At 36.0% G+C, this 10,736-nt stretch overlaps 1 protein-coding gene across 1 annotated transcript; it reads right to left on the minus strand.

Annotated features, from left to right (window-relative positions):
- Positions 1 to 89: 89 nt before the first annotated feature.
- On the minus strand, positions 90 to 9,125 carry slc26a6l (solute carrier family 26 member 6, like). Its single transcript, XM_007254301.4, has 19 exons — positions 8,811 to 9,125; positions 8,128 to 8,267; positions 7,879 to 7,989; positions 6,639 to 6,814; positions 6,171 to 6,335; positions 5,920 to 6,072; positions 5,677 to 5,759; positions 5,173 to 5,320; positions 4,825 to 4,938; positions 4,066 to 4,143; positions 3,870 to 3,965; positions 3,622 to 3,728; positions 3,328 to 3,397; positions 2,651 to 2,743; positions 2,432 to 2,542; positions 1,689 to 2,096; positions 1,521 to 1,575; positions 719 to 861; positions 90 to 329 (listed from the first exon to the last, which is right to left on the minus strand). The coding sequence occupies exons 1-19, from the start codon at positions 8,948 to 8,950 to the stop codon at positions 288 to 290; spliced, it is 2,433 nt and encodes an 810-aa protein (XP_007254363.2). The 5' UTR covers positions 8,951 to 9,125; the 3' UTR covers positions 90 to 287.
- Positions 9,126 to 10,736: the final 1,611 nt, after the last annotated feature.

The following is a 10,736-nucleotide window of genomic DNA, read 5'->3' on the forward strand; positions in this document are numbered from 1 at the left end:
CTTATTAGGAAATAGTTATGAATGATGTACACTATAATAATGTAAATAACACAAACACTCTTTTATTTTCATATCATTAAAAACTCCACATATTGTCATAAATGTAATTCACAAATATCAGGGACCTTGCTTGCATCACTATTTAAATAATTACAAACACGCGAGCTGTAAACTCACATGTATATGGTACTCATGCAGATAATATACAGCTGAAATGTTATAGGTGGTTATGGACAGGTATGTGGGACTGGAACAAAATCCTGGTGTCTTAACTGGGATGTGGTTCTTTACAGTTTGGTGCTATGGTCCATAGGTTGATGGATCGCATCCTGCAAGGACAAATTGCAGACATTAAACACATGAAAACACACAGCAAATGTCATCATTAAATTAAACTATGACCTACTGTCATTTACAGAACATTTTTATGACCGCATAACAAACCATTCAGCATAATACCAATAGGAATTGTCCATAAATACTTGCTGTAAAATTGTACGACCCTTTGAATGTACATATACTTTTTTAAATATAATAGTGCAATTTATTATTTTTTTTTTTTTTTGTGAATAGAGAAAGAATTGCTAATTACAATTTATGTTTACTAACAAAGTGTCATATGCCATATTCGCTGGTATGAGTGAATCAGATACAGCAGTGCTGCTAGAGCTTTTAAACACTTCAGTGTCTCATGTTTATAATAATCTTTAAATCTCACCACTGTTGTTTCATAGCATGACGAAGTTCCAGCTCCGCGGTGGTTAAGGCAATAAAGTACTGCATCGTGAACTGTAGTGAAAAGACGTTCTTTGGAAATGTCAGTAAAGAACCCGCCTTGCTCCAGCTGTTCCACCACTGGGGCTGGAGTGAAATCAACACAGAATGAACAGATTCACAAGTGGACTCACTTCAGTGTACAGTACAGTTTTTCTATACACTCCACTGAAAAAAAACTGAATATTCTCTAACATGCTAAATATCATAGAGCATGTCCCATGGAAGCTAACAAATTCTGCACTGACCTATGGGATATGCGTGTGAGCCTCCTGCATTAAATGTTGATGTGATTTCTGCCAGTTGTTTGTTCACAGACAATTCTAGCTAGATACTACTGGTTATCATCACCACCCACTGTGGGTGGTAGTGGCTTCTATGATTCATGCATTTCTAGTACACAATGATAAATGCTTGCACAACCTCGGAAATGCAATGCCCTGTCCATCTGGCCCCCAAAATTAGAACACCTTGCCATGAGATCACTGACCAGTATTCAGCCTCACTCACAAGATAATACCTCACAGCCTATAAAGGTGTACACTTTCTTAAGCTGTCCTTTGAGGCAACACTTCATTATCAATTTACATACTGTATATTTGTGAGTATATAGTACATCATTGTACTCTATTTTAAGTGATCAAAGATTTTACACTGTAATTTTAGCTCATCCAGCACACCAATCAAGATGGATGAAATTCTAATGCTTTCACACAGATTATCTGCATTTCATTACTTGAACTTACTTTGACAACCAGCTATGTAGATATCCACGTCAATTTCTCCAAAATCATGGAAGATCTTTCAACAGAGACAAAACAATTTGCTGTGCTATAAAATGTTTCCCATATGATGATGTGTCTATGGTTACAAGTACATACACAACTACATGTGTTTTTCAAACTGTAACTCACATTTCTCAGGGTCTTTATGGCCACTGTATCAATGAAGTTGGCTGGAGAAATGTCCAGGATAATAGAATGGATGTCCCAGGTCCATTTACCCAGTGACCCCAGGGAAACCCTCTCCAGATCCCGGCTGAGGGTGTCCTCACTGCTGGAACCCAGCGTAGTGATGTCCCCGTCCTGTAAATCTGACATTGACCCTAATGTAGAGGTCTCTGGGTCTATGCCCTTTAGGTACACCCAGCTGTTGTGTGGTGTCTCAGGCATAACAAACACTGTGCTGTTTTCACGCTCCTTCCAACTTAGCTCCTCCTCATGTAAACTATCTGCACCACTTTCTCTCATTTGCCCCGCCCCTTCTTCAACTGAGAACACAGTCCTTCTGGATCGCTGAGAGGCCATTCTGAGAGCTTGTTTCTGCAAACAGAAAGAATTAGAAAATTATGGGATCACTGAAAAGAACTGCGGACATTTGTAGCTGTTAGACAGAAATATTGCATGCACAAACCTTGACATGAAATACAATAATTGTAATTATTTAATAATATAATATGTTTTTCTTTTTCCTATAAAATAATCAGATGTAAATGAATACATTAATGTATGCATTTAATTGTTATTAGGTTGTATTTGACATTCATTAAAGTAAAGTTTTAAATAATGAGTTAGTAAAGACTATTTACCATGACATAAATCATCATATGTAAGTATGATTAAAATTCCACACAGTAAAACCAATTATAGATAAAAACCTGTCTTTTAGCTTCTCTCCTTGCTCTTCTTGCTGCTCTCCTCTCTCTTTTTCTCTGCTTGGCCTCCTGCCTGCGTTTATAAGTGATCATCTTTGTGATGTCCAAGCCGCTCTGAAATACCAGTCATTATCATGAATACAAGAGTGAAAAACATCATCCATACCACATGCTGGCTGGAATGAGATATGAGATTATCTTAGTATAAGATCAAATGTGCACCTTTTGTTTAAGAGCTTCCAGGTAGAGTTCAGCATTAGCAAAGTATATCGTGGCTGAAGATCGGAATATAGTGATACCTGGTACCTCCCTGACCTGTTTGATGGATAAATTCATTATTGCCTTTTCGTAACAACATATTATTACAATATACAATATTTTTTATTGTATATTAATAGTGCTTTCTATTATTTAAATCCAAGACAAATGTTTGCTCATAGTTCACTAGCTCTCCTCTATAGTCTGTTTTCACTCTGGAAAAAAGTGCAGTGGTTTACTAAGCCCTGACTCTGGCGATGGGAAACAAAGTGGCTCGAACCAAGAAATACAATACTATTCAAACCAATCAGCACCAGTGGGTGCTTAACACTGGCTAAAATTATTGGATGATATATGATGGTACAACATTTGCAAAGAGTTTTATGGCCAGAAAAGAGCTTCTTAAAGAGCAGTGATAGAGTGGTTTGTTGGCTTACTCTTGAGTTCAATTACCTATAGTGGTTCTTCACATTCATATTCAGCACCTTTAAGTTATCTGACATTTTCTGAAATGCTCTGTTTTAACCTGTTACAGTAAAAACAGCATTCAAAGTAATAATATCTGTTCAATAAAAAATAAGTCAAGTAAGCCCATAAAACTGATTAATATCATATGAAAATAATAATTTCTAAAACAAAACCTGTGTGTGTGTCTCCATGTCCAAATAAAGCTCAGTACCAGGTAGATGTCCCAAAACAGAGTATCTGGGTCTTTAAGAAGAACAAGGTATTAATGTCAAAAATACATAAACAAGAAATACCACATAGATCTGGTATGAAATAACCTAACTAAGGGAGAGAGATCCATTAAATTATTATTTTTTTTTTTTCAAATGAAGAAACTTATTACTATTATTAAAAGTACTACTACTTACTATTAAACCAAGGGATAACAAGGAAAAGACAATAATTACAGAAAACCTCTGTAGTCTAACCTCTGTGTTCTGAAGATGACGGTAAGCAGTGCAAAGCCAATAGAGGCTCCCAGACCCATGTCCAAATTAAAGAGCACTGTGGACACCCAGGTCACCAACCATACCAACTAAACAGATAAAATACAACAGATTTAAAACAATCTCATGCACATTAAATAAAGAACAAATATGCAACATACTACATACATTCAGAAGACACTAGAGAAGACAAGGCTGGGTAATAGGAAATGGATATTATGGCATCATACCAGATCAATTTTGCTGGTTCTCCACAGTGTTAAAATGTCACTGTACTGCTTAAACATTCCCTTCAGATTCACAAAAACTACAGCAGCAAGCACTGCCTACAAACACACACACACAGCAAACAGTTAATTTAAAAATTAAATACAATACATAAAAAAAGATAACAGTGTACCGAGTTACAGTATTATTCAGTCCTACCTTGGGCAGGTCCTGAAACAGTGGGCCCAACTTTAACACAGTCACCAGAACTATTACAGCTGAGGCCACACCTGCCATCTACAGCAATGAAACAGGATGCAATATAAGTGTTTATTAGGGAAATAACTGTTTATTTTTTGCAAAGCATATTTAAATGATACAGAAATTGGTTCTAGACTGAAAAGTATTTTTATAATGGGAATGTTTATTTTCTGGTAGAAAGTTAAAAGTATAATAAAATTTATTTAATGCAGGCCTGTCTGCTAATTTTGCCTGATTTATCTTTCTGTCTTTTGAGTCTTTTAGTTACAACTGTGCAGGAGTCCACTAAATCAATCTTTTGCTCCTTGCTCAGACATTTTATCTTGACTTGATTTTATTGTCAATTTTTGCTTTTGTTCTTTTTGCTGGTGTTTTTCTGTTCACAAGTAAACTGACATCATCTGTCTCTGTTTTCCCACTGGCCCTCCTCAGGTTGAGAAAATGTGCACGCCGATATGCCAGAATAGTGATAAATCTACTGTCATTCTTTTCACAGTCCTTGTTCTAGACACTAGGTTTAAGGTTTGGTAACAAAAACTTCTTACTTTAAATTTTTGTTTTGATTGTGTTGATAATTCAGCTAGATTTTAAAATACAGTTCTGACTAATATGTAGAGATATTAAAATGTTCTAACTGTGAATGAGTAATAGTTTATTTAAAAAAATAAATAAATTCAAGAATGACAGTACATTTTGAAATAATGCTCTATAACTTGCCTGTGTTTTACCTCCAGTGGTCTCCTGTACCAGACTGCGAGACATTGAGGCACAGACAGAGTAACATTGGAAAAATCCTCCAACTGCATTGCTGAGCCCCAGAGCCACCAGCTCCTACAATACAGAGAAATAATTATTAAGTGATTGTTTTTTTTACTAAACACTTACAACTGTTTAAAGACTAAAAAACTAATAAAATACTTCAAATCTAGTTAAATTACTGCACAGTAGGTTTTGATGGCTTACATGGTTAATATTTCAGATATCCATAATGGTGCTGTAACAACCTTGCTTTCTTTTTTTGAACTATGATTTATAATCCTCATCCACAGAACATTCTAGTCTCACCTGATTACTGTCCACTTTGTAGCCATGTTTAAGAGCAAATGTTTTGCCCAGAGAAATAGAGATGGCATAGCCTACAATAGCTAAGGCGAAGGCGTCAACCACCACTTCAGAGAAGACACTGGTTTGTGGCACAGTGGGGGGCTGAAGCCTGGGTGATCAAAAAGAGGTTGATTACAACCATAGCACAAACCTTCTGTATTAATGCAAAATAGTATATGACTGAATTACATTACAAATAATTATGAAACACATACATTTTTAATTATGATACAACTAGAATAAGAATGTAACCAGTGACACAGTTTTCATAATCTTAGTACACCAATGTATTTAAAATGGAGCAATCAAAATGTGAATTAAAATACATATGGTTAAACAAAATTCAATGGCTGGTACTACAATCTCTGGATAGTAATATACTGGTAAAAGGACATGATTACACAAAACAAAATTACAGTATACTGTATATACATCATTTATTATTATTAAACAAAAAAAGCTCACCCACTGGGGATCTCTCCCACAACTGAAATCTCATAGTTTTTGTTGAGATGAGTGTAGTATGATATCAATGTTCCAACCACAATCTAAGGTAAAACACACACACACACACACACACACTGAGTCGCATGAGCTTCATAAAAAAAGTTTCTTGTATATTAATAATTAAAAGAAGTGTCTGGACATTGTGTCTGCCTCTAGAAATTATCTAAAATTAGTAATTTTGCTTAAGAAACAGTAACATACCACAATAAGCTCCACAGGTATGGGCACTGGCAGTTTTTTCCTGAATCTGTTGTTCAGTTCTTTGGCAACGATAAGGACTGTGATGGACACTGAACTGATTAGCAGAGTGGGCAGATGAGTACTGGGCAGTAGCATACACACATCCACCAGTGTCTATGTACGGAATAAAACGCATTATATTGCATTATTAAAACACTAAATACGTTTGTTTTGTGTTTTGCTAATAAACCACCAAATGTCACTTTACTTACATACACGAGTGAGAGCGGTCCGCTGAAGCGGGTGGGAGACACCCCAAAAATATACTTTAACTGTGCAACTACAGCATGCGCAGCAGCTGATGAAGTGTACCCTCTCACAAGTGGCTCTGAGAGATATGTACCCACAAAGCCAAACTGTACCAAACCCAGAATCACCTGATGGTCAGAGAAAATGCATTTACATTTTGATATCCTTATATTTTGAGTGAATTTTATATTATTGGGAAAAAATATAATGTAGTATTTTACAGCGTTATTGAGAAAGCTTTATGTCCAGATCAGTCTAACGTTTATTTATTATTTTATATGAGTTTATTCATTTGTTAACTGAAACATGTTTGATTAAAAAACATTTACAGAATGTGATACAGAATACAGAATATACCGTACAGAGGAAGTGAGTGTATGTGAGTTAACAGTTTTTGTATAGGAAAAGTGTGTGTGTGTGTGTGTACATGCCTGTATTAATCCTGCCAGTACAGTAGTTGCAGCGGCGACCTGTACTCTGTACAGATCTCTTTCAGTGACGTTCACTTCCACTGTTGCATTGGTTCCATTAACTATCAGAAAGTTTGCATCCGGAGCCAGTCTCTCTACAACACTCCCCACCATAATACTCAGAACTGTAAATGTGCCTGCAGTAACATATATACAAAATAAGAGGGAGTTAACAGTTATATTCATTAATTATTTTACCCATAATGCCCCTTTGGATTGATGGTTTTAATGAAGTGGCTGGTTGGTATATGTAGTATAAATATGTATATATTTTGTTGATATAAATCTAAAATGTATGTTCCATATTTAAAAATTGACTATTTTAAAGTTGGCATGAATTTTACATAATTGTCAATATTTGATCTAATGTGGCCAATATACATGCATTTCATGTATTTGAAATCTATATATTGCCATAAATCAGATTTCTCTATCTAAATGATTCTTATTGTTCAACAGCGGTGTGCTTGCCCAGCCAGCTTACAAACAAAACTACCCCAATCATTAATTTAGCTATTAATGTATTCATTTAATCATAATAACAACACAGTTCTTTGTTTGAATAAATATATGCAAATATCTATTTGATCTTTTGTTTTGATTTTCTCAGTATTCTGGGAAGTTATTCTGACTAAATGTTTGAGGACATCCCTTCTAATAAATGCAATCAGCTCCTTTAAGTTGCTGGTACAAATGTACAAATGCAGATGCACACACAGCTTGTCTAGTCTCTGTAGAGAAGTGTGGCCAATAGAATAGGCCTCTCTGGGATAGAGGCGTATAAAGGTGGGGTGGCGATTATCCAACATTCTAACATCAGTAATGCTCTGGTCACTGAATGCAATCAAATCCTAGAAGCAATGCTTCAACATGTAGTAAAAAGCTTTCCCTGGACAGTAAAAACAGTTACTCCAACAAATTCAGGATTAACTGTTTGTAATAACATTTAACAGATTTTAATAAAAACAATGGATAAGCAGGAGTCCTAACATTTCTCGCTGTCCAATAAAAAACACTTACAGGAGAGAGAGAAAAAAACTTTCAATGAAAGTCAATGTAAAAAGAGTTAATTTCAGGTCATTTTGAAGAGTTTCTATTGGTCCATTTATCAAGAAAGTTTGTCTGTTCAAATTATGTGGTAAACTAAAAATCGACAAAAATGGAGATAAGTGTTTTTCATAGGACAGCGATGATATTTTACCTATAGAAATGTGTCTGGAGGATCCAAAGAAGAAATAAACCAGTGCAGGATAAAATGAGGTGTAGAGTCCAAAAACAGGAGGCAGAGAAGCCAGCAAAGAATAGGCCATTCCTACAAGACACACACACACACACTAATATGAGCTCTTAACATGGGTGTTAGGTTACATGATCCAGAAACAGCAACTCTGGGAGCACTAAGCTGGTAAAGCAAACCAGGATCAGCAGGCCCCAACCAGTGTGTTTATACCTTGTGGTAAATGCATGATGCCCACACTGATCCCAGAGACGAGGTCAGGCATGCCATAGTCCCATATAGAATAACGAGGCAACCAGTACAGCACAGGCAAACAACCGACCACCCTACGCTTCAGTGAGGAAACAGAACACCTGACAGAGTGAGATAGAGAGGGGGAAAAAGGTTATTACTAGATAGATAAAAGATTTGAGGAGAAATCACATGAAAGATAGCTAATAAGTGTCATTTATTAATCTATCAGATAAACTAGAGTTACACATGTTGTTCAGCCACACATATACATAATTAAATATACAAAAAAAGTGTCTTGTGCAAACGTTCAAAGGTATGCATAAAACAAACTTCCAGCTTTTTCTCTGTGGTGGAAAACAGTGTCCCTGAGCATCTGAACATCAGAATCACTTGCTATCTTTAAACGGCGGCTAAAACTCCACCTCTTTCATGAACAAACAGGTCATTAATACCTATTAAACCTTACACTGCACCTATCATGTCTTGTTCTTTGTTTTACATCTACAGTTTCTTGCAAAGTAGCAATCGCTATGCTATGACTCTAGGAATTGTATCAATGAGAGTAGAGATTGTGTGACTCATTTCTGCAACCTGCAAAACAAATTATGTACAGATCTGAAAAATATAAATAAATTTATTGCACGCACTAAACAGTGTCTAACCTGAGTGAGTTTTTCAAGCGATAGGCCAATGGAGCACGGGTCTGTGAGATGTCCAGCCTCTGAGACAGTTCCTCCAGTCTCTCTTCATCCAGGATCTCCCTCTCCACACGGTAACCTCCACCTTTCCTTCCTCTGACCATACCTGCACAAGTCTAGCTAGATCACAGTCCAACAACTTGGTGGTATTAATTTGCAATTAAACTCTTTAGTTCGGATTTCTCTTGCTTCTTCAGAGCAGTTACTCTCTATTCTGCAAGTCTGATGTTTTCTGCCCCTCAGACATTTATAGCACTAATAGAACACTCAGATACTGACAAGGACAGGGAGGTGGTTTATAATGACAGGGGATGTGCTCCTAGCTAAACATTAATTAAAGACTTTCTCAAATCGTTTTATTCACAAACCCTCATAAACCAGAATCCAAACCCAAATAATGTGATACAAACTAATTTCTCAAAAATGTCATATGTATATGTTTTTTTTTTTTTTTTTTTTTTTACATTTTATAAACTTTGCTCATGCTCTTGGTTCTATTTTTATGCTGATTCAGCTTGTTCTCTTATTAGTTTCCACCAGGTTGTCTGTCCCAGGCCAGCAGCCTTCTGGTGATGGATTCTTTCCGGGCATTGGGCGAGTCATGGAAAAATTAATAATCTCACAGGAAACAGAAAGAAGTATTTAGCCATTAGTGTTTCATTATTAATTCTCCTCCATAGTCTCCTCAAGTATGTCATAAAACACTTTATTAGATGCTTTACACTGGAAACCAAAAAAGCAAAAGGAATTATGTACACATTAACAAAGTCATTATAGATAACAAAATGTATTTACTTTATACTTTATTTTAAATTCTATCACTGAATGTGTTCTAATAACCACTTCTGATCTCCTTTGGAGAATATTCTCAAAACCTCTGTGACACTGGTGCTCATAGATCATAGATAATCAGTGAATTCTAACTAACATTTTTCAAGAACAAAGCCTGCTTTGGTTAATATTTTCATTAATAATTGGGCTGCCAGTTTAAAGGTTAGACTTTAAAGCAAGGGAACCACTTTCAGAAAACTGCTGATTCCCCATTGTACCCTTCTTTACTCATTACTCTCATGTGTAGTTGGGCCTTATAAGATATTTCATTAACTCACTGCTTCCACTCAGCTTCCGCACAACTTATGTTTCTGTTGGTTTATTCAAATTTTTTAAAAATGGCAGTACCAGCTGTTCAACTTTCTAAATTAAATTATACATTTTGCCATAAGAAACACTAAACATTGTCACTCGATTCTGGTTTAAAGACAATTTTACTGGAAACCCTGTGTATATGTTATGTACTTGAGCTATAATGAGTGAGGTCTGGAGCTGGTAAAGGATGATTGTCTGAATTGATTATGACCTACTTTTGTTGTCCATAGAATGCCACTGCAGCATTACATGCCTGCCACAGAAATTGCAGTGCCATTTTTGCATGGGGATGTACTGTGTAGAGATATATTGTAAACACCTCTATTGTGTTTTTAGGAAGTCATCTGACCTCTAATTCACCGCTAGCTTCTTTTTTGTAGTTTAATTATGCATTAAATATATCAGTTTTGTAATACTCAAATGCAGAGCCTGTAGTCACTTTAAGAACATGATGGGGTGAAATCTGATCTCAAGTACCCGGCAGCCTGAAGAGCCATTCCACACATGCGCACATGTGACACTGGAAAAAAAAAAACATTTTTGTTCACCATCTTACTCAATATTAATGGTTAATGTTAGCCTCTAGACAGCCTAGACACAACATGTCTAGAAAATTGCTTGTTATAAAGAAGCTGTTTTCTGTTTTCTCTTTCTTGTTTCACCCCCATTGGCCATTTGACACATCATGGTCTATTATTAGCGATGTTGCTTAGCACGCTGCATAGAGGGGTTGAGTAAACAGAT

Source organism: Astyanax mexicanus, chromosome 5 (genome assembly GCF_023375975.1).
Source record: "Astyanax mexicanus isolate ESR-SI-001 chromosome 5, AstMex3_surface, whole genome shotgun sequence".
Taxonomy (NCBI): domain Eukaryota; kingdom Metazoa; phylum Chordata; class Actinopteri; order Characiformes; family Acestrorhamphidae; genus Astyanax; species Astyanax mexicanus.

Coding starts and splice junctions, on each gene's coding strand:
- slc26a6l (XM_007254301.4), bottom strand. CDS start 8,950: ATGGTCAGAGGAAGGAAAGGTGGAGGTTACCGTGTGGAGAGGGAGATC. Junction 3,729..3,869: donor GAACCAGCAAAATTGATCTG/GTATGATGCCAT, acceptor TTATCTGTTTAG/TTGGTATGGTTGGTGACCTG. Junction 1,576..1,688: donor CCATAAAGACCCTGAGAAAT/GTGAGTTACAGT, acceptor CTCTGTTGAAAG/ATCTTCCATGATTTTGGAGA.